The following is a 25,483-nucleotide window of genomic DNA, read 5'->3' on the forward strand; positions in this document are numbered from 1 at the left end:
TCTCTGAGCATTTCTGATTACTGGGGACACCAGCAGATATCAATAAAAGGGTGGTTTTCCACTGTTTCCACTTCTCTGCTGTAATTTAGTATGTTGTTATTGTCTCACTTCCTCAATATGTTTAGTCACTGTGTATCTTGCACAATAATAAATGGCAGAGTCTTCAATTACCCATCCCGTTCATTTGGAGGTAGACCTGCTTCTTCCCATTGTCTTTAGAAAGTGAGACTCTGTTTGTGAGTGAGCTAGAAATAAGTGTGATAGCTCCAATACCTCCAATCCATTCCAGTTTCTTCCCAGGATTCTGTCTCACCCAGTGAATACTATAGCTGCCAGTTATGTCAAACCCAGAATATGTGCAGGTCAGTCTGAGTGACTCTGAGGGTTTCACAGTTCCAGGACCAGACTCTTGTAATGTCTGAGAGAGGACACCTGCAAATAAGAGTGAAAGTAATATAAAACATTCTATGTCAAATATGTACTTAAGGTGCTACTATATAGTATGTTCACTGCTTCCTTACATAATGGAGAAAACACAAATAGTAACAAAATGCTGCCACACATGTTGGAATGAGATATGCTTTAAACTGGTAAAAGCTAGGAGTTTTTTATACTGAAAAAGAAAGTAACAATTTGCATAGAGACTAGAGTCACAATTCAGCTAAAAGGAAGTCTGTGTAATATTTGTGTTCAAAGAATGTTAATAGAACAAGAATTTTCTACTGAAATAAACATTGAAGGATATAATCCAGTAATAACATTCTGAAGTGTTTTGTCAGTCCACATGTATAGTTTTTAAAGCACAGGGAAATAATTTGTTGTCTCACAATGGTTCTCACAATGGAGATTAAATAATGAAGAGGATGTAGTAGTGTTATCTGGGGTCTGAATATATATCCTTTTTAAGGGAAAAAAAATCCCCCTCCCCATCTGTCTATAATGCCCTTTAATGTACTTGTAAGGACTGATCATTAATAATGTCCCCCTCACAAGCATATTTTTTTCCAGAGAAAACCACCCCACCCAATGTTGGTGGCTGCCATCTTCAACTGTGTTGAGTTTCTAGCTCCTGGATAGTGATCACCAGTTAGCAGCACTGGGCCAAGGGAAAGGGGTGCTCAGGGCAAGTGCCCACCCTCGATCACCCCATTCTCCCTCCCTGGGCAGTGACCATGGGGAGAGAAGAGCAGGAGCACAAACACTATGCACAATAGGAGAGAGAACTCCATGGGGCAAATTCAGTAACCTGCAGAAATTCGCCAGTGATGGCTTCACTCACATCGCCACACTTCTCCAGGCAAAAATTCACCAGGACAACGCTAATACACGAAAATGCAAAGTTGCATCCAGGGCGCCGAACGATGGCGAAGTTTCGCTAGTTTTAATTCAGAAAGCAAATCGAAGTTGCGCTAGCGTTGGCTAATTTGCATATGGCGGGAAGTTAAATTTCAATGGACGTATATGTTGCAACAAATACATCACACAAGCCCAGGGAACATTAATAAAAGAAAATAGAGGTGTTATTTTGCCCTACACATTTGCCCACTGTATAGTTTAGGTGCCATATGTTGTAGGGGGGAAGCCGGGTACCCCAAAAAAAATTACGATCTTTTGCAGCCTATCACCCTGAAAAAAGGAAAAGACTCCAGCGTTTTTTGGGACTTGGAAAACATTTCAACTATTTTTTGACCAAGTCCTATCTACTCTATTGCACTTCGCCTGGTCTGAGCTGGCGAAGGCAAGTCTGGCGCAAGAGGTAACGCTCAGTCAAATCTCAATCTTAGTGAATTAGCGTAGTTACATTCGTTCGCCAGAGCGCAACTTCGTCTGGCGTTAGGGTGCAAAGTACCGCTAGAGTCTATCTCCTTCTCGCGAAGTTACGCCAGTGCCCATTAGTAAATCGGCGAAGTTCCGAAATGACTTCACGCTGGCAAATTTTCGCTTTGCCCTTAATTTCCCCCCATGTGTTGACAAGTGGGAAAGGTGACTCAATGAGCGTTAGTGATAGGCAAGCAGAGAACCTAAGTAGAGGAAGGCAAAAGAGGTACATTCCTAATGCACCCTTGCTGCCTAACCCTAGTTCCAGCCAGCTAAGAGCATGGGTATTAGTAGTCAGATCCTGGATGGATCTGGCTTCCACTACAAACTCAGGGTGGGGGTTTCATTCTCCTTTAAAAGGCGGTTTATAAAAAGCGACATATTTATTAAGTTGTGTAAATAAATCCTCAATTCATTCTATTGCCATTGCTAAAATAAGCAGGGAAAATCCTTACTAAAGTTAAATGCTGGAGAACAACAAAGACAAAAAGATCCAGATTTTTGCAATTCAGTACGTTTTTAATAAAAAAAATCTAGACCTCGCACCCCAGTGGAGTTGTGAATATATGAAGCACACCCATACATATGTATATTACACCTCCCTGGCTCATCCTATTGATATCAAATTAACTTTGATACAATAAATAAATTACCAGTGGAACAATAAATATGTTTTCATGTACACATCATCCATGGGCAGATGGTGATTTTTGTGTTTAGGGAGGCTACTTAACTGCTTTCCTGACAGGACACCTCTCTGCTTATGTCCCATAAACACAGGGTATGTCATAGAAAATGGATCCTAAACCTTTTTCACACCTGAACCACATTCAAATGTAAAAAGATTTGGGTAGCAACACTAGCATGAAATAAGTTCCAGAGGATGCCAAATAAAGGACATGATTGGCTATTTTGTAGGCTTTTGTGGATTGGCAACCTATAGGAGGCTCTGTTTGGCCATAAATTAGTTAATAAAATAGCAACCTATTCAACCTAAACTTGCCTCCAAACCAGGAATTAAAAACAAGCAGCTTTTTTGGGGCCACTGGGAGCAACATCCAAGAGGTTAGTGAGCAACATATTGTTCATGAACCACTGGTTGGGGACCACTGTCATAGAAGAAAGAGCAATTACTGTGTTGACAGTTAAGCCCCTGACCAACACTCTAAAATGTAATATTTTTGGCAGGTAGGTGAAAAAAGGAAGGTTTTCTAGTTTTTATGATGACCCTCTGTTAGTACCCAGTAATAAATAAACAAAATGCCAAGGAATTGCTTTGCCGCTAGCTAGCGGCAATTCCATGGCTGGAATCCCAAGATTTTGGTACAATTGTGTGCTATTGTTATTCTGGTAACTACAATCCACAACATTACTGGCACAGTGAATAAGGTATAAGATAAAGCAATTTATTAAATGAGGTAATTGTATATCTATTCGCTCACCTGCACAAGCTGTAAAACTCAATAGCGGTCAATGTTTCACAACTATCCACACTTCCAATCAATCCAGACTAAATCACACTTTCACACATCTGTGAGATTTAGCTAACACCAACTGAATAAGTTTAATGGTTTTAAATTCCCTACCACTTAGTTGAAGCTGCTGGAATGAGTGGCGAAACATTTTAAAGAAAACTCAGAAAAGTCCAGTTGATTTAGACTTAATTCTACTAGATGTATAGAGGCTGTGGTTTTAGCTAAAACTACATCAACAAATTAATTCACTTGTCTCATATTTGTCATACTTCGTTGGTTGCAGAATTCTGTACAAGGCTGGCACTATATGCATCACTGTGTCTTGTACAGTAATAAACAGCAGTATCTTGATAGACAAGGTTTTTTAGTTCCATAAATGTCACCTGTTCTGCATTGTTTCTTGTAATCACTAAACGACCTTCAACAGATTTGGCATATACTGTTTTACTGGCATCATACCAAATAGCCCCTAACCACTCCAAGCCTTTCCCTGGCGTCTGCCGGATCCAGTGCATCCCATACTGGCTAAAGTCAAATCCAGATCCTCTGCAAGTTAGTTTAAAGGAATCATTATGCTTTTTCTCCAGCTGGGATTCTTCCTGTGTTAAAGCTGGATCAGAGTGTACTCCTGTAATATATAAGAAGGAGATGTGTGATATTACTGCAACTGTGGCTATCAGTCACTGGATCTGACTAGTCCTTCAATTCCTACCTGGAATCAGAAAGCAAAGGAAAAAAAATACTATGAAATCCATACTGTTAGAAATGTTTTAGTAGATGAACAAGTAGAAAACGAGGAGGATTTAATATTTATAGCACAACATACTCTCATTTGCATGTCTGCTGTGACTGTGTAATGCCTACAGACACTCACTATATATAGATACTGTATAGAGGGGACTAGCATGTATTATTGAATATAATAGCCAGGTATTAGAGTAGATCTTATTTTCTATAGGTGCTCAAATGAGAATGAAAGATCATTTTCATAAATGATACTGGTCCTAAAGCTTCTTTTCTTTTAACATGACCTAAAAGTAACTTTAAATCTACATTCATATTTTAAAGAGTAGGTTTTTTATGTCAATGTCACTTTAGGGACTGAAGCCAAACTGCACTGCATACTAAAGGTGAGGCCTTACTTATCTCTAAAGAGGCACAATTATGTATTATTCCATTGATTTAACCATGTGGCATTCAACAACACTATACTCCAACCTCATCACTTTTAGACACATATCTAATTCTTTGGCATAGATATAGAAAACCTCAGCAACATTTTTCTGTTAAAAAGACATGATGTTTAAACTGCCAGGTGAAACTAAGCCTTACATGAATGCTTTCCTAAAAACCAAACCTCTGTGGCCCTGTGGATTTTGCATGCAGAAAATTGTCAGATGTATACATTGAAACAAGTATGTTTGCAGGGAAATTATTTCAGAAAATTGTTAAAGACAAATTTCTTAGGGAATCGGCGCCTAGAATTGCTTCCCTTGCTTCATGTTCTATATTGCTTAAAGGCTGTTTCATGTATAATAACATGACCTCTGGTGATGGCCACTTCAAAAATCAGCTAATGAACCTTACTATGTTTATTTAGAGACCTTGGTTTTGGTGCCTTTCTGGGTGTGCATTAATCTGTTTGCTCTAGTATTGAGCAAATCTGTCCTGTTTTGCCATAAAAAATTCGAACATCGAAAAATTCACTAAAATAATTAAAGTCAATGGTCGTTTGAAGTCAATGGAACATTTTTCTATGCACAACAATTTTTGCGCATGCTTTAATTTTTCTCGCTCCAAATGCATTACAGTCAACGGCCATTTTTATCTTGTGGCATCTTTTTTTGTCTCTGCAAATTTTTTGTCCAAATTCATTAAAGTAAATGGGCATTTTTCTTATGGTGACTTTTTTTGTCCAAATGCATTAAAGCATGAAAGTCAATGGGCGTTTTTTTCTTATCTCTTTCTGTCTCGTATGAATTTCTTACCACTGTGGATTTTTGACTCAGTTTCGCGAAAGAATTTGCAGATGGTGAAATGCGGAATTTTGCCGTGAATCCATGGCTAGTGAAAAAATTTGCTCATCACTAGTTTGCTCCTCAGTTTTTACTACTGTCTGTTCCTGATTTTTTGAATAAATCTCTTTCCACTTCAAGTTTTATCTCCCACCTATTTAGTACTTTCCCTATCTCTTTCCTGACTTCCTGAAAATGTACCTGCCTCATTGTCTGCCATGACTTTAGCCTGTTGTGCCTTGACTTTCTTTAGTTGTAACTAATGTTATATCTGATTACAAGCACCACCTTTACTCTTAGGAACATATTTATGAACACCTGGAAAAAATGGTCTGCTATAGTATTTCATAATATCGGTAGAAATTCTTTACATGTGAAAACACACAACAAAAATATGTCCAAGTGCATCTTTCCCATTGGTGTCCTCTGTCAACATAAACTAACAGGCAAGTAGTTATGAGCAGAGTCTTTTACTTTGTCTTGCAGAGAATAACTCTTGCTTGTAGAGACCAAATCGGTGAACAATTATAGTACAGTGAATGCTCATTGCAGGCTTAGAGGCAGCATGGAGGCTTTATACATTAGTGAGCAGAAAGTCAGAAGCAGGTTAGGGCACACAAAAGAGACAACCCAGACCTAAGTGCAGCACATAAGGGGCAGATAAGAAGCAGAAACCAAGAACAAGGGTCAAGGACAATGTGCATTTTGGGGCTGACAAACACCTATCATGAACAGTGAAAGGCAGTTTCCGTTCACCTAAATGACATGGCATTAAAAGGTATTCTGCATTTGGTTATGTCCACCATACAATAGGTCTTTTTTCTCCTTAGATCCTGGTAAATAGGGAATGGTTACACTGACCTAACATGTTAATATGCAAATGTGCCCTGGCAGCAGGGCCTTGCATTTCATTCTTACTTTCCTTACAGACAAGAATGCAAAATACAATTAAAGTAAATTTTTTATTAAATCGTAATATTTTATTTCCCCCCCAGTCTTTGTAGAATGATCCTACCCTGCAAACTTGTCTTGTCTTGTATTTTAGGCAACAGTTAATGGGATTATGCTGCCTCTCACTGCAAAATTATGGAAGTACAATAGCAGTCACTCACACTTATGTCACTCTTCACTGTGTCCCTCTCTAGCACAGTAATACATGGCAGCATCTTCAGTTTGTAGATTGTTCATTTGCAGAAATAACTGGTTGTTATTATTGTCTCTGGAAATGGTGAATCTTCCTTTAACTGAATCAGCATAGTGTATGTTACTTGCATCATATATACCAGATACCCACTGTAACCCTTTCCCAGGAGCCTGCCTAACCCACTTTATATAGCTACTGAATGTGAAGCCAGAGGCTGTGCAGGACAGTTTGTCAAGCTGCACATCACAGAAAACTCCTGGAAAACATGGAATAAAGGTATTTGATTAAAACTGGCATGTTTCTTTTTTAGTGTTAGATTTCTCTTGACTATCCTTAACTGATAAGCACAATACTGAAATAAACAATCCAAACCACCTCATATTAACTGAGACCTGGGATAGGAAGATAAATACTATTTTAATTGGATTTATATGACTGCTCTGCTTTATCTGGGAGCTGCATGAGAGATTTTAAAAAACCACAGAACCATTTGACTGAATTTGCATAGCGCATAAATTAACAAATAAATTAATAAATAAAAAAAAATATATATAAGATTCAGCATACTGAAATAAGAAACTTTCTAAATACAATCAATTAAAAATTCTGTACTGTTTCTTAAATAATCAAGTTTATCTTTACTATCCCTCTCTCAGCATCTGTTTCTCTTTATTCTCTCTTCATGCAGCAATTGGGTGTCAAATATTCATTGACAGTTAGATCCAATATATCTTATAGGGGGGCTCCTTTTGCCTAGAAGATGTATTAGAGCTCACTATATTAAAATCACCAGAAATCCTGTCTCTCTATGTGCAGAATTTGTGCAAAAGGCAGTTATTTTGTTAGATATTGTTTGTACTGGAATCAGTTATTTGAGTGAACAGGGCTTTGGTAAGAGAATGTAAAGGTTGAGAGAGAGCATGAGAAATGTGACTGTGGCCATATTTGGTGGGAACCATGTGTTCTGTCACTGAGAAGAAGTGCTGCAATAATAATATTATAATAATAGTATAATATAATAATATAATAGAAATAATATGTTTTGGTTCACTAAAAAGCAAAGACCTAAATGTGCTTAGGTTCCAACTATGTACAAGTTACACTTACATGTTTACCCTTGCCAACACCACAGTGGTAACACTCACTTTACAGCTTTATAAACTGAAGGTTCACACAGTTGTTGCAGCTGAACTCATTAATACTTTTTTATTATTCAGAGTCACCACTATATTTTATCTATTCACACAACCACAGATCTTAACAGTGCAAGGCATCACGGTACACAGTAACTTTCTGTAGCTCAAGCCCCTGGTACTTTCCATTTATTGGAGCCTTCTTGGTCTGTGGATGTCTGGACCAGTTTGGCATGCAACAACTGTTAAGTTTCTAGCCTTGGTGATGAAAAAAAATTTTCGCCACGAAAATGAAGCCCATAGACTCCAACGGATGAAAAAAATTGTCACGTGTCAAAAAAATTTGTAGTGCGTCAAAAAAATTTGACTTTAATGCATTTTGGCAAATTTTTGCTGTTTCACAAATTTTTATTGAAGCGAAATGGGTCTAATTCTGATTCGAAAAAGTCAGGGGTTATGCAGTTGGAGGTGTAAAGTTGCTTTAGGTGCATCCACCTATTGCAACCCATCAGCAGGTGTAGCATTTACTGGTCACTTGTTTAAAAGCTATATATTGGTTACTGCACCTTGGCAAAGTTAGTGCTATTTGTTACTTCTGCTTCTTAGCATTATAAAATCTATTGGAAAAAAAAACCACACACATATACAGTATATAGTTCAAATGTCACTGACCTTTGAAACCAGGAAGACAGGTTCCTTCCACCCATTTTTTTGTAATTACCAGTAATAGCATACCTTTTTTTTTAATATTTATATATTTTGGGGTTATTTATCAAAGGACAAGTTTTTTTTTTTTCTTTACCTCAAATGAACTTGAATGCACTCCAGACCCAAATGGTATCTTATTTATGAAAAAACTTGAATGGCAAAAACCCGAATCCGCAAGTTCGAGTCCAGCAACTAATTACGTTTTTGGCAAAAAAAACTCAAATTGCTCTTATCGTTCAAGTTTTTGGACAAAACCCTCTGAAAAATGATCATGAAGACAATTAACATCTTCAAATGGTTCCAGGAACCTCTACCATTGACTTCTACATGACCTTGCCAGGTTTTAGATGAAGCATGTAGCAGCTTCAGGGTATAATACATCTCAAACATTCATTTTTTTAACCTAAAAAAGACAACTCGAATTTTTGTGGAAAAAACAACTCAACCTTTAAAGGAACAGTTCAGGGTAAAAAATAAAAACTGGGTAAATAGATAGGCTGTGTAAAATAAAAAAAATTCAAATATAGCTAGCCAAAAATGTAATGTATAAAGGCTGGAGTAAGTGGATGTGTGTAAAATAAAAAAAAATTCTAATATAGCTAGCCAAAAATGTAATGTATAAAGGCTGGAGTGAATGGATGTCTAACATAACAGAACACAACTTCCTGCTTTTCAGCTCTCTAACTCTGAGTTAGTCAGTGACTTGAAGGGGGGCCACATGGTACATTTCTGTTCAGTGAGTTTGCAATTGATCTTCAGCATTCAGCTCAGATTCAAAAGCAACAGATATGACCCATTTGGCCCCCTCATGTCATTGATTGGTTACTGACTGGTAACTTCTTTGCATGTTATGTTGTCCCCCTCATTATTTACTAGTTGGGCATGTTCCATGCATACTCACTGCAATGTGGAATGACCAAGAAATTGGAAAATTCACATCGTACCCACTGGAACCCATTGTTAAATACACATAGAGAATTAGGATAGACTGCCTTTACAACTTTTCAATTGCCTGTCCTTCCACGTTGCATTAGGTTAATCCATGCATGCCCACTTCCATGTTCCAGCCCGTTTACCACCCAAGAGTCAACTCTACACATAATACCGACCCTCCCATAAATCTACTGTTCCTCCTTGAGATTTGCTGGATGTTATGCAGACATTCAGGCTCTTCAAGACATTTTGCTTAAAATCTTTTAGAAGGGTAGCAGAAATGTATGCTTAATTATTGAGAAGATATTATATGTGTGTATATAGTCAGTCTTCCCATGTTAGAATGCTGCCTCCTGCTGAATGTTTTTATAATAGCAAAAGTAGTTTTTGCCAGCTTTCTCTGTGTTATTTTGTCACTGTGTATCTATCACAGTAATACACGGCAGTGTCTTCAGTTTGCAGATTGTTCATTTGCAGATATAACTTGTTGTTATTATTGTCTCTGGAGATGGTGAATCTTCCTTTAACTGAATCAGCATAGTATGTCTCAGCCCCGTCGTAGTTAATATCAGACACCCACTGTAATCCTTTCCCAGGAGCCTGTCTAACCCAGTGCATCCAGTGATCACTGAATGTGAAGCCAGAGACTGTGCAGGACAGTTTGTGAGACCCTCCCGGCTTTATCACCACTGACTCTGACTGGGCAAGTTGTACTTTACAGTGAACTCCTGGAATGAGACACACAATAAATGGAAAATCATATTAGGGAAAACATTTCTTAGATTGAGATTTTCTTTCTCGAGGATTTTTACCTGATAAACTTAATAACAAAATAAAAGAAATAAAGAAAGACATCATAATTTCTGAGTGTAGGTATCGACTGGAAGCTAAATTCTGATCTCTTTTAAAATGTCTAACTGCCCTGTTTTATCTGAAATGTGCACAAGAGGGCAGAGAATTTGGCTGCTATTTGCATAGTGTCCCTATGATGTGGTATATTGTAACTGGGTATGAGCATTTTCTTTCCCTAACCTCAAGGTTTTGCTTAAGTTATACAATTTCTAATGCTAATAAATTTCATATTTTTAAATGGCAAACTCCTTTTAATTGCCTAAATGTCCACATGACAACACTATACAAATAATCAGGTGGACAATTAAGTCAGAAATGAAAAAATTATATAAGGCTCAATTTATAAATTGTGCTTTTTAGGATGAAAATAATATCATTTTGAATTTTCATGCTTTTTGCATAAAATGCTAAGATATAGTATGAATTGCAGTATAAGGTAAGTAATATAATATTGTAATGTTTTTTACATTTAAAGCTTAAATCTGTTTATGGAGCATTACAAATGAACTATTGCTATCAATGTCATAGTTTTTATGAGAAAGGTTTGAATCCTTTTGTTTTGTGGAAAGCCATGAATGACGCACAAGTTAGAGAATAGGTAAGGGCCGAGAAGGGGATGCTTTTGTGCATCCCACAAATTATGAAGAACAGTGTTTATGGGGCTAGCCACTGGTCTCTGCATTCTGAAATGGAACACAGAGATCAATGGCAATTTAGACAACATGACAGGCAGGATACAAAGTGCAAAATAAGATTGTGATTGATTTTCGCATCCAAATATCCTTGTAATCCACAAAATCTTATAAATTTTTTCTTAAAAATGCCATGCTCTGACATGCTCTGATTTTAATCATTTAAATGGTGAAAATTGAGCTTGTAATAGGGCTGATTTCTTATGGTTTTGTTTGAAAGGGCAGTCAGCTGCAACTCACTGGAAGCAAAGGGATGAAGCAGAGTTGAGAGGAGGCGGAGCAGCAGCAGTGGCTGCAAAATCCTGCTCCTCTATAAAACCACTCAACAGACCAAAGAGAAGCAGCTGAGGGGATGTTGCACAGTTTTGTATGAAATCTTTTTATTTTTGAGTTTGTTATAAGGAAAATATAAGTGGCTAAAGGGTAGTGCTGGTCAGCAAATCCCTATACTACAATTTTTTTATAGGAGCATCCATAATAGCAGTTGGTGTGCTGTCTGGGATGGAGGGTGCTGCAGTGCAAGTAAACCTGCTGGAATTGTGCATTATTTTGTAGGTGTAGAAGCGTTGTGCAAGAAAATAAAGGTTCTGTAAAAGAAACTTGTGAAATGTCCAGAAGGAGAAGAAATATGCACTATAGATTTGGGCATGTATAAAGGGTTAGGCCAAGTGCTTGAATTTGTCTGTGAGAGTGAAGGCACTGGGGGGCAAATTCACTAAGATTCGAAGTTGCGCCAGGCGTATTTTCGCCAGCGCTCCGCAAATTCACTAAAATCCAAAGTTGCGCACAGGGGTAGCGTAAGTTTGCGAAGTTGCGCTAGCGTTAATTTGTCAAGCAAAGCGAAGTTTCGCTAGTGATGGTTCATTTGCATACGGCGCCAAATTCAAATTTCAATGGAGGAATACGTATCAGCACTACAAATGCCTAGAAAACCTTCAAAACATCAAATAAAAATTTTATTGTGCCCTACACATGTGCCCACTGTATAGGTGAGTTGCCATGAGTCAGGAAATGTAGGGGGGAAGGAGGGGAGCCCCAAAAAAAATTTCGATCTTTTTTAGCCTATCACCCATATAATGTAGAAAACACGCCAGCGTTTTTTGGGACTTAGAAAAATTTTTGACTTTTTTTGAAGCAATCCCTATCTACTCTATTGCGCTTCGCCTGGTCTGAGGTGGCGAAGGAAGTCTAGCGTAAAAGGTGGCGTAAAGAACAATGCACATGTTAGTGAATTTGCGTAGTTTCGTTCGTTACAGTGCTAAGGATAGGGATTCACTTACACTGCAAAACCATACAGCAAATACAATACTGCTTTCGCTGTGGTTCAACACAACACACTGTAAATCATGTTACATGTCCTGCAAAAGCTAAACGGTGCCGCAAATGCACAAAAGTAGGACATTTTGCTAAGATTTGCCGTAGTTCTGCTAAAGATGTTCATGAAGTCACTACTACAAATGTCACATTAAGTGTGGATAAAGCTGCTACATTTATTCCAGATACGTTTATATGCACTGTCAGTGTCAGTACTGCTTCTGCTGACAAGGGACACTCCATCAACCTGATGCCTGATACAGGTTCAGCTGTTTCTATACTACCAAAGGATATTTTCTTGAAATACTTTGCAAAAGATCCGCTTGTTGCACCTGCCCTGAAACTGGTAAGTTACTTAAAGGATCCAATCCCTGTGCTTGGTTGCTTGCCAGTGACTATACAATTTGAATCAAATACTGCAAAATGTGACTTTTACATTGTGAATAAGGGTACTGCTATAGTTGGAAGGGATCTCTTTGCTGCATTAAACCTACAATTAGTTGATGTCTCATTACTACAGCACCAGTGCCCGCCACACAGCCAGTGTCTTAAATTTCACCACAAAGCAACACTTCACTGGGTTGTGCAAAGAACTTTGCACACAACGTTAAGGTGAGACCAGATGTAAAACCAGTACCATTTCCTGATTCAGCATGGAAAAAACTTGCTATTGATATTGTTGGTCCTTTTACAGATGCTCCTATAAACTGCAGATTTGCTATAACCTTGATAGACTATTACAGTAAATGGACAGAAATTGCATTTGTTTCTCATATAACATCAGCTACAGTGATAACATTTCTGTCTACAGTCTTCAGCAGAGAAGGTAATCCAAAGGAGTTAATATCAGACAACGGACCACAGTTTGTCTCATATGATTTTGAATCCTTTCTGAGGGAGAGCAATATTGTGCATAGGAAATCTGTGCCTACAAAATAATCTACTGCTGACGTTGTGAAATGTCAACAAGCTGAATGCAAGGCTTATACTGACAGAAAACATGGTGCAAGAGAAGTACACTTTCAGCCTGGATCTTTAGTCAGAATTAAGAAACCAGGAATACTGAAACAAGGACAATCTAAATTTATTATACCACTTGAAGTGAGACGCCAGCGAGGACCATACACATATGAACTGTCTGATGGACGCATATGGAATGCAAGTCGTCTTGCTCCTGTTAGATATGACTTTGGAGATATGATATGACTTTGGAGAAGCTCCATTTGATGAAGGAGATTTTCCTACTCCTGATGTCAACTGTAATAGGCCTGAAGAAAGCGAACCAATAAGGCATACTGAGAGAATCAGAAAACTACCGGCATGCACCCAAGACTATGTGATGTGAATAATGTATATTATTGCTTTAAGATGCATTGTTGTTCTTTATTACATGTGCCCAAATGCTTTCCTACTATAGGGGGAATATGTGGTGTTTATACAAATGGCCTGCGGATGTCACTATGCACAGGACTTGTACTGTGCATACACAGGACTTTCTGTACAGCTTGAAAATTAAAGTTACTGTTGTGTAATGCCTACATGACTCTGCTAATAAAGCACTGTTATACTCTACTCATCCTCGGCTACCCAAAACATAACATGCTGTAAATGATATTCTTTTAAACTGTGCTTAGTGATGTCATCAATTATAATCGCTTATTGATTCAATTTCTAACACTTGTCAGTGGCATATCATGGGCACATATATTTTTGAGAAAGCACAAGACATGCTGAAACTTGAACATGATAGTGTAGAACTAAAAAGAAGCTGTTGGAGGGGGAATAGTACAGGCAATGAACTTTTAGCAGAGAAAGTAGTTGGTTCTAAGATTTGGGCATAAGAGTAAAGGTGCTGGAATTTGTGCATGGAAATGAAGGAGGTGGCAGAGAACCTCTTTGCGAGTCTTATAAAGAATTAGGAAGGAAGATCTACTTTAAAAAACTGTGCAGATGAGTCTTATAAAAATGAAACGGGATAAATAGATAGGTTGTGTGAAATGCAAAATGTTTCTAATATAGGGCCAGATTTGAGCTTTTAGCAGCTTCGGGGCATAATAAATCTTGAAAAAAAAAATTATCCTGAAATCTTTGAGTTGTTTTGTGAAACTACCCTAGTAAACTTGAATTTTTCTGGAAAAACTCCACCTTTAATAAATAACCCCCTTAATGTTTACTAAGCTAACATAAGTCTTTGTAAATGGCAAGACAATACTATTGTTTTGTTTTTTTACTCTTTAAATGTCTTTTAACTACCCTTAAATTATGGGGATCCATATTATGGAAACACTTCTTAACAGAAAATCCCTAGGGCTCAAGGATTCCAGATAACAGATTCCATATCTGTATACTGTAGGAAAAATAATATTGGTTGAAATTCTAGCCCACCTTTGCCTAAACTTTTGCTACTAGGGAAAACACAAGTCTGGCCACAAATCTGTACCAGGTAGAAATAATTTGCTCATCCCTATTTGCGACATAAACATTTTTGAAGAAAGAGAGTGATTCAATATAAGAACGTTTTTAACATGACAGAATCTGTTAAAAACAAATATTATTTAGTGATGAGTAAAATTTGTCACCAAGTTTTGCATCGAAAATGATGCCCATAAACTCCAATGGATGACAAAATTGTCACCTGTCAAAAAAAAAATTGCATGTCAAAAAAAAATTGACGCTCGTAGACTTCGATTTTGCAAATTTTCATTAAATCGAAACGGGTCAGATTTGCCCATCATTAATATTATTGGCTGCAGCAGAAATATTGTCACAGGCAACAATGCACCAGTCTCTTTGTCAAATACATATGCTAACTGATCACATTACCTGATTACATGTATGATTCTTTGTTATATTTGCTGCATTTTCAATCATTCAGATACATAGCCATGAGGAACAGTAAGTTATCTTAGCTAACTTGCCAGTTTATGTTGACTAATACATATTGCACTTAGGCCATAGTTTGCACTGGGATGAGCCCAGCAGAGACAGAGCTCCAAAACTAAGTAGGTTGAATCAGATGGATTATTTCTAAACCTCCAACTCTGCCTGTGTGAAATTTACAAAGCTTCAGAGTTTTCACACACTGTATATATGGATCATATAATATTCTTTATTCAGATTGTTGAACATCACTTTACTACTATAAAATCCTTTCTCTTTATTGCACAAGTGGAGTCTAGTTTGTTTATGCTTTATAAAAATAAAATAAAACTATTTATAAGAAATTTATAGAGTGTTATTCGTGTGGTGGTGTTCTCTAGTGGTAGCATGACTTCATAGAATGATTTTGTATGACTAGTCAGTTGGTTGTTTTCACTGTGTCTCTAGAACAGTAATATATGGCAGTGTCCTCCACTTTTAGATTGTTCAGTTGCAGGAATCCTGTGCTTTGTGAATTATCAGTGCTAATGTGGCACCTTCCTTTGTATGAGGGTGAGTATTCTGTAAGTGCACTTGCAGGATATATTGCACCTATCCATTGCAATCCTTTCCCAGGAACCTGCTGTATCCAGTATATCCAGTAGCTGGTGAATGTGTAACCTGATGTCTTGCAGGACAGTTTAACACTCTCACCGGGTGATTTAATTTCTGTACTTGACTGAACAAGCTCAATATCAGATTTGACTTCTAGAAATAAGAAGACAGATATTTAATATGCATGTATACAGTCAGTTTATAACTGAGCCTGTGTGAGTCCCTTTCCACTCACCAGAGAGAAATGAGAGGCACAAAATAAAGCACAAGACAAACATGGTATCTGTTGCTGAACTGGCACAATACTCTGATCAGGGAAGACAGACCATTTCCTGCTTTTTAAGCCCAAGACAGGAAGCAAAGTATTGATTTGCATAAAGTAATTAGCGAAATATAAATCCTTTAGCATGCCAACAAATTACCTAGTGTACTACTGTGTTGTTTAATGTAAATAGTTTAGAATGCCAGTTTCCTCGCACCATAAATTAAGCCTGCTCTATACTATTCAAACTACTTTGAAATCAAATTCTCCTTAGATTATTTGTCAAACTAGATATATGCATCATCTTTCAGCACTACAAAAGGTTAGATATTTGCAGATGGGTAACACTTCTTTTTTTACTACTCAACTGCTGCAGTCTATACAGGCCTGTCAAAAAAGGGCCAAGGTTCTGGAATATAGCCCCCAAATCCAAAGGGCACTCAGATCAAAATTTCAAAAATATATTTCCAGTCAATACTTAAAGTTAAGAAAATTACTCTTTATTTATCATAAATATTAAAAAGTAGGCATACAGACCAATTGATGCTCCGCCTTACGCGTTTCGCACCCACAGGCACCTATTCATAGGCATAGGCATAGGGAGGTCAAGGGGCAGCACCAATAGCCGGTCTGGCCCGGGGCCCACTGGATTTATTTAGTCATACTCTCATATATACTATAGGTGATTATAATAAAAATGGGCCTTAAAGTACTATTAGTGATTCATCATTGAAAAGCTATTGCTACAGTGCAGTGAGCTCATTTTATGTATACACTTATGACCAATACTTGACTAAACTCTATAGTAGATAATCATTTCCTAAATGTAGTTAGTACATATCACAGTAGTTAGTAGAGTTAGTCTTCACTCCAATCACATACCCTAATACATGATTACATTGTAAATGTACCTTTTATTCAAGCCTCTTATGCCTTCATATCTTTTCTCCAAGTTGTGTCTCCTCTGTCCCAGCCACCAGATTCACCTGCACTTTTTCTAGAGCTCTAGTCAAGTGTTATTACCATTAGGAACATTTAAAAGCTACTTTTATTTTTTTTTTCTTGCAACATTATAATATCACATTTATTTTTACTAATTTCTCTCATTATTTTACTTCTTTTTTTCTGGCAGATTGAGACCATTAACTTTAAGAGAACAAAATTAATTATCCTCACATATCCTAATTAAGTAATTATTTGTAATATATAACCTATACAGGTCACATAACTCAGAGGTGACTTCTGATATCTTTGTAGGGGTACATTATGCATTATAATCTACATTTTGTGGGGGGGTCGGAGGGGTTGACGTTGAAATTTTGGGTGCGCGGCATCAAATTCCGACGTGCTGCATCAAATTTGGAGGCCTGGGGGCCCCTGTTATAAACAGTGCGTGAGAACACGCAGTTTATAAGGATATAATTTACAGTCTGGTCCCATAGGGAAATGACCAGACTGTAGATTATATATATATATATATATATATATATATATATATATATATATGCACTTCCAAATGAGTATCCGCACTCCAAGGCAAATAGCTTCAGCAAAGGGAGGGGGGCACGGTAATTACCGTATATACTCGAGTATAAGCCGACCCGAGTATAAGCCGAGGTACCTAATTTTACCTACGAAAACTGGGAAAACTTATTGACTCTAGTATAAGCCTAGATACAACTACAGCCCTGTCTCCCGGCAGCGCACATTCTGCCAAAGCGACCCCCCCAGCGATCAACCGGACTTCTTTGCAAAGTTGATGGTGACAGAGAATTGCCAAACGGATTACTGTGTGCATTGTCCCACTGTCCCACTACCATGTGCAGAGGGTGCCGTTTGATATTGCCATCACTGTTAATCTTTCGTATAACCAACAGAGGGCGCTGTGTGATATTGCAGTCACTGTTATTCTTTCATATAACCGACAGAGGGCACTGCGTAATATTGCAGTCACTGTTATTCTTCCATATAACCAACAGATGGCGCTGTGTGATATTGCAGTCACTGTTATTCTTTCATACAACCAACAGAGGGTGCTGTGTGATATTGCAGTCACTGTTATTCTTTAATATAACCAACAGAGGGCGCACTGTTATTCTTTCATACAACCAACAGATGGCGCTGTGTGATATTGCAGTCACTGTTATTCTTTCATATAACCAACAGATGGCGCTGTGTGACATTGCAGTCACTGTTATTCTTTCATATAACCAACAGAGGGCGCACTGTTATTCTTTCATATAACCAACAGAGGGCATTGTGGGATATTGCAGTCTCTCCCCAAGTGTACTGTTGGTATAGGAATGATTAAAAGTGACTGCAATCTCAGCTACTCGGGTCGGGTATCGCTGACCCGAGTATAAGCCGAGGTAGACTTTTTCAGCACATTTTGGATGCTGAAAAACTCGGCTTATACTCGGGTATATACGGTATGTATACTCCAATTATTCTCAGACCAGCACTCCCAATTTTAAGAATCAATCGTTTTATTATTACATCGTATCAATGCCCGACGTTTCGGTCCCTATTGGGACATTTTTCAAGGAAAAAGCAATAGGGACCGAAACGTCGGGCATTGATACGATGTAACAATAACACGATTGATTCTTAAAATTGGGAGTGCTAGTCTGAGGATAATTGGTATATATATATATATATATATTCCCTGTGTGATTTAATGATTTGAGACTGTCTCTTTATTTACAGCTTATTGTCCTTGAGGCTATTAACCCCACTCCTTCTTTATTACGCTACATATTTTGCAATATCTAACATTTAATATATATCGTTGTCCAAGCCATTCTGGTTAACCATAGATTCACCATTTAGCCTCCTCACTTCTTTGATCCCTTATATTCTGTTCACCCCTTTAACCCCCTCTTTCATGTAGAATGGAGTATACTGTGATTTTATATGAGGTTATAAAATTATAGATGTAGGTAAGATAATACAAATCGTTGACTTGTTTACCAATCTGGGTAGACCTTTACACACACACACACACACACACACATATATATATATATATATATATATATATATATATATATATATATATGCATAACTTTGTTTTTAATACAAATTTTGGTTTCCTTATTTATCAATGCGCATGTGTTTGTGATGGTAATTATCATGTGAGGGAAAATTATCTAAAGGTGTGCATATTCTAAAACCTAACTGAATACTACCCATTATTTAAGTGTAGTAACTTCTATTCATAAGTGAAGGGGTTTTTTATGTGTATATATTAATATATAATTTAATAGTTTAATAAATTGGAGTGAGATTGTGCTTTTGAGTGAGGCAATTATATATATGTGTGTAGGGGTGATAAAAAAGGAGAAAGAGAAAGGAAAGAGGAAAAAAAAGTGCATACAATGTATAAATAAATCAGTGTAAGTGAATTTCTTCTTATAAGTAACTAAATGTGCTATTGAGTGATTTTAGTTATGTATATTTGTAAAATTATAGGGGGAGGTAAGTTATGCATACCTCCATTTATTAACCATTACAGGTAGAGATGTATAGATTTACCTACATAGGCAAATGGGGCCTTTGAGTTAATTGAACCAAATTACCCATGATTAGGGTTGTACATAACTATGTAGTTAGCTCTGGTTGCTTTTACAAGTGAGTATGGATCTAATGTAAGTGAGGTAAGGCACATAAAAATTAGTATAATTCCCCATACTTTAGTGTATTGTATTTCTAATTCGATTTCTGGATCTGTTCATCTTCTGAGGTTAGATTTATGTCTTCTTACATTGTATACCTTTTAATGTTAATTTAGCCTTTCTTAGATGCCTTCTACTTAGTGCGGGTCCCAAAGTCCAACAAAACTGCGTTTCTGTCACCGGCGTCAAAATGGGCGCTGCCATCTAAATTGGACCGCTTTCGCAGCAAATTCGCAAATTTATTCACCTGTGGCAAAATAGGTAAATTCACCGTGAATTTGCGCCTGACGAATAAATTCACACATCACTAACCGTAACTTATCTTAAAAATGCTTAGCTAACTTGCCAGTTTATATTAAGACTAATACATATTGCACTTAAGCCACAGTCTGCACTGGGATGAGCCCAGCAGAGAAAAAGCTCCAAAACTAAGTAGATTGAACCAGATGCATTATTTCTAAACCTCCACCTCTGCCTGTGTAAAATTTACATCTAAAGCTTCAGAGTTTTCATATACCGAATATGGATCATATAATATCCTTTATTCAAATTGTTGAACACCACTTTACTACTATAAAATCCTTTCTCTTTATTGCACAAGTGGACTCGACTTTGTTTATGCTGTATAATCACTGTTATTATTTTAAAGAAATGTATAGTGTTATTTGTGTGGTGGTGCTCTCTAGTGGTAGCATGACTTCATGGAATGATTTTGTATGACTAGTCAGTTGGTTGTTTTCACTGTGTCTTTAGCACAGTAATATATGGCAGTGTCCTCCACTTTTAGATTGTTCAGTTGCAGGAATGCTGTGCTTTGTGAATTATCAGTGCTAATGTGGCACCTTCCTTGGTATGAGGGTGAGTAGCGTGTATCTGCATCTCTAGGAAATATCATGCCTATCCATTGCAATCCTTTCCCAGGAACCTGCTGTATCCAGTGTATCCAGGAGCCAGTGAATGTGTAACCTGATGTCTTGCAGGACAGTTTAACACTCTCACCAGGTGATTTAATTTCTGAACTTGGCTGAACAAGCTCAATATCAGACTTGACCTCTAGGAATAAGAAAACAGAAACACTCAAATGCTTAAATCACAAAGATACTGTCAGTTAATAACTGATCCTGTTCCCACTCACCAGAGAGAAATGAGAGGCACAAAATAAAGCACAAGACAAACATGGTATCTGTTACTGAACTGGCACACTACTCTGATCAGGGAAGACGGACCATTTCCTGCTTTTTAAGCCCAAGACAGGAAGTAAAGTATTGATTTGCATAAAGAAATTATGCATCATCTTTCAACACTACAAAGGGTTCGATCTTTGCAGACACTTCTTTTTACCTGATATTTGATTATACAGTCAGGTATTTGAGTGTCCAAATCTGTATAGATCTATCTTACACCTTGAGATATGGCTGATTAAATCACTAACCTCCAATTGGCCAAGAACAATATTTTCACAATGTTTTAACTTAATAAATATTTAATAAATTCTTATCATAATGACCCATTGCCAGTTCATTGGATAGTCAGACTGAATTTCTTGGAAAATATGCTCAGAATAAATACTGTGGCTTGACTTACTTTACTGAACATCTCAGTGTTTTGTTTTCACAGAACATGTATGTGGCATGTCTGTAGAAGCTTTGAAAATGTATTTTATTTTACTTTGGAGTTCTTCCTTTACTGTCACTCAAACTAGCCTAATAGAAGAATATTTAAATGCTAAGGCTAAGGCAGAATAAATGTATGCTATGATATTCAGAATACCTTGCAGCTGTCATGTAAATAGACAGTGGGAAAAGTATATCTGCAAAACACACTGAAGATTACCAAGCAAAGGGACATTTCATACATACAATCCCATTTACTAGCAAAACATTCCACAGAATTTTAGGGCCCCCCAAATATGCAGAGGTTCTCCTGTTTTACCAATACATAATAAAATGGCTCATTAATTATGGTTTCATAGGGCCCCCTATACCTCCTGGGGCCCCCTGTAGCCACAGGGTCTGCTTCCTCTCTATATGCAAGGAGCATATGGCAGGCAGAGTATGACACAGGGAGCATAGGGCAGGCAGAGTATGGAACACAGGGATCATAGGGCAGGCAGAGTATGGCACACACAGGGATCATAGGCCGAATACTGCAAGAGACAGGGAAATTTATCAGGACCTGGTACCCTTTCAGCAGTTTGTCTGAAGTGTGAACAGGTGAACAATGTGGGCACTGAGATGTGAACAGTACGGGACTTTAGGGGTGTGAAGAATAGTGTCATAGGTGTGAAAAAGACGTCTGAATTTGAGGTGCAAGCAATGCAGGGGCCAGTTAATCTCAGTACTGATGCCCTTTAAACCTTACACAAGGTAAGCAATCACAGCAGGCAGACTATCATGTGGGGTCCACATAAGGGGGGGGGCAGCAGTTGGACAGAACTGAATCAAATGGTTAGCAACATACAATTGGGTGACCCATTGCATAATATATTTATACATTTATGGGCTTTTTAATTTAAGGGGTAGGGATGTAGCGAACCGCCGAGTATGTGTTCGCGAACGCCGTTCGCGAACACCGGCAAAAAATGCGAACAGTTCGCGAACTGTTCGCGAACTTCGAACATCCGAAAATCGTTCGATTCGAACGATCGAAGGATTTTAATCGTTCGATCGAACGATTTTCGTTCGAATCGAACGAAAATCGTTAGATTTTAGCGATCGAATGGTCGAATGGTCGAACGATTTTGCCGCGAACGCCTATTGGCGAACGTCGCGCGACGTTCGCGAACTTGCGGCGGACGCGAACAGTCGAAGTTCGCGCGAACTAGTTCGCCGGCGAACAGTTCGCTACATCCCTATTAAGGGGTTGTTCACCTTTGAATTAACCTTTACTCTGACGTAAAAAGTAATAGCCTGAGACAATTTGCAATTGGTTTTAATTTTTTTATTATCTGTGTTTTTTTTACTTATTTAGCTTTTTATTCAGCAACTGTTCCAGTTTGCAATTTAAGCAATCTGGTTGTAATGGTCCAAATTACCCTAGCAACCATGCATGGATTTGAATAAAACGATGGAATATGATTAGGAGAGGGTCTGAATAGAAAGATGAGTAATAAAAAGTACCAATAGCAATACATTTGCTGCCTTTCATAAGAAGGCAAATAATTTAAAAACTTTTTTTTTATAAAAAGGCCAAATGAAAAGTTGCTTAGAATTCACCATTCTAAATTTTAACTTAAAGGTGAACCAACCCTTTAATATTAATAATTATTGTACTTTGCATATTATGCATAGGGATGGGCGAATTTGACCCGTTTCATTTCGCCAAAAATTTGCCGCCGGCGAAATGTCACGGACGCCCGTTAAAGTCTATGGACGGCAAAAAAATTTTTTAGCCGAAATTTTTTTGACGCGCGTCTTTTTTTAGATACATACTCTCTGAGACACCTATGACTAAATGCCGGAGGGTAAGAAACGCGTAAGGTGGACCATGTGGGGTCAGTATGTATCTAATTTTTAAATATGAACTTTAATAAATAAATTATTTTTACTAAATACAAGCCTTGGGATATATATCTTTTGATATAAAAACATTTTTCCTTATTAGCTGCCTTTGGAACCTGGGCACATCCCTCTGGCTGTGGTTAAAGATATATGGAAATCAGATGTATGGACTCCCAATTATGCAATGATTTACTCCTCTATCCCCATCACCATAATCACTGGCACTTTTTTCCTGGAGATCTAGTAAAGTGTTATTGCCATTGGGAACATCTAAAAGCTACTTTTATTATGTCTCAAATATAAAGCATCAAAACCTAAAACAATACAAAGCCTAGCGTATTATGTGCCGTGTTCTGCACTTCATTAGAGAAAAACATGAAAAATGTTAGGCCTATTATAGGTCTAGTTTTGATGTTTTACTCATTAAGAGTCATTAAAGGACAAGGCAAGCCTAAGAAACAGCAGTGTTCAAACTTGTACACCACCAATGCCCCATCTCAGCCACTAAGTTTTTACTGTACTCTTGTCCTTACTTTCAGGAGAATCTTCTATTTCAAAATTCCATTTTTTTTACAGTAGCCATTTTTATTCCATCATCAAAATGGCCATGATACTCTTCTACACATGAGCTCCATAACGCCATCATGGATGACACAAGCCATTATTGCTCTAGAGGCTCTGCACTTTAATGCACATGCACAAGTCTCAACTTGTTGTTTCTGTGCAGAGGTAACGGTCTTGGTCTTAGTCAGACCATGCAGTTTTCTGAGAAAGTGACTTATTGATAAGAATTGTCAGCACTTCTCAGTTTAATGAAAGTTGACATATTTTGTGAGATAATATCTTTTTTTAGGGTTGCCTTGTCCTTTTACTAATGCTACAGAGGCAAATGCAAGAAAGCTAAAGAGAACAAAATTGCACCCATTAATGCTAAATCCCTTGCACTTTAAATCAGTGTGAGTAATAAAGCAAATCAAGGGACTGGTAGGAAGCCTACTGGGGGATGCCTACATGCCTATGTCTCCTTCAGTCCGCCCCTACGCCAACCACAAATAACTCAGTAGTGACCCTGAAAGCTTCTGGCCAAAGTCAAAGTTGGAGTAAAGCAATTTCACCAGTTTTTCTCCATCATTTTAAATTTGAGGTTAATAAAGGGGCAGCAAATGCCCTTTTCAACACGAGTTTTTCATTGAACACCACATACTTTTTGCTATTGCTTTAATTAGAAAGTATTGTATCTACAATTTCTTGTCATTTCTCCTCCTCACCTCTAAACAGGAAATATTTTGAAAAAGTCACATTCTATCTCTTGGTTCAATGAACAAAGTAAAAAAAAATCACAAGTCCACTGATAAGCCCTCTGTAGGCATAACCCTCCCCTTCCCCATCTATAGTCTGTTTTCTTTTTAGATAAAGAGCAGCTCATTCAAATTTGCTCTTTGGGACCAGGAAGCAGAGTCTGACTTTAGTTTATTTTGCAAACGTAGCCCTGTTTAGTGCAATATATAACGCAAAACATCAGAAGCCTTAGGGGGAAATTTAATAAAAGTCATAAAGTGTAAATCTGTGAAGAACGTACCTGGTGGTCTAGTGGGGGGCGGCAGGGATGCCTGCCGCCGAATTGAGCGGTCTCTGTTAGGCCGCAGACGCCAGTGTCTTAGGGCGTGCGCGGCGTGCTGTCGTGAAATTTAAAGGCGCAGCGCGCAATGGCACAAAGTTTAAACACTATTTAAAGCCCATTAGGGCTGTGGGACCTTGCCAGTGATAGGATCTTGTTCCTGGTGCTCTACGTTCCTGTACTAGGAGGGAACGTAGAATGTGAGAATGAGATCAGAGGGGTTAATCAGGCTAAGTAATTGATCTTGTTAACATGCAATGGTGGGTGACAGATAATTTCTTATGTTTATAAATGTATTGCCGAATTGAAAAAACTTCGAAATTCAAATTCATAAAGACCAACCAAAATTAAGTTGAAGGTTTTTTTTGGTCGAATAAGTCCGTTTTCGTACAAATCGAAAGAATAGCGTATTCGATCGAATTAGATTCAAAGTTTTTTCCAAAAAAGACTTTGATTATTCAAAGTCCACCAATTGTCTCCACATAGGTTCTAGGAGGTCACCCATAGGCTAAAACAGCAATTCGACAGGTTTTAGATGGCGAATGGTGGAAGTCAAATTTTTAAAGAGACAGTACACAATAAATTTCTATATTCGAATTTTCAAATTTTTTTCATTCAAAAATTCACTTCGACCTTTGATAAATCTGCCCCGTAAAGTGTAATGCATAATACTTAGACATGTTGTGAGATAAAGGCTTTGTTCTTTTATGGATAGTATTGCACTGATGTACACTGTGAATTGACATTGAAAAAATATATATCAAGTACCATCAATACTACTGTGAGCTCATTGTGTATATAGATACTGCCAAAAATTTGAGAAACTATGGATGAATATGCAAAATGGTGAACTGTCACAAAAGGCATTGAA

At 37.6% G+C, this 25,483-nt stretch overlaps 1 protein-coding gene and 2 gene segments (V, D, J or C); all 3 read right to left on the bottom strand.

The window, feature by feature from the left end:
* LOC101027262 (uncharacterized) overlaps window positions 1-25,483 on the bottom strand; it is an 834,796-nt gene that overhangs the window by 538,806 nt on the left and 270,507 nt on the right.
* LOC108714884 overlaps window positions 1-25,483 on the bottom strand; it is a 540,168-nt gene that overhangs the window by 475,332 nt on the left and 39,353 nt on the right.
* LOC121394414 lies at window positions 20,137-20,818 on the bottom strand. The segment is given in 2 exon segments: window positions 20,137-20,547; window positions 20,630-20,818. Coding segments are annotated over 2 exon segments (372 nt in total).

The sequence above is a fragment of the Xenopus laevis genome, chromosome 1L, assembly GCF_017654675.1.
Source record: "Xenopus laevis strain J_2021 chromosome 1L, Xenopus_laevis_v10.1, whole genome shotgun sequence".
NCBI classification, from domain to species: Eukaryota; Metazoa; Chordata; class Amphibia; order Anura; family Pipidae; genus Xenopus; species Xenopus laevis.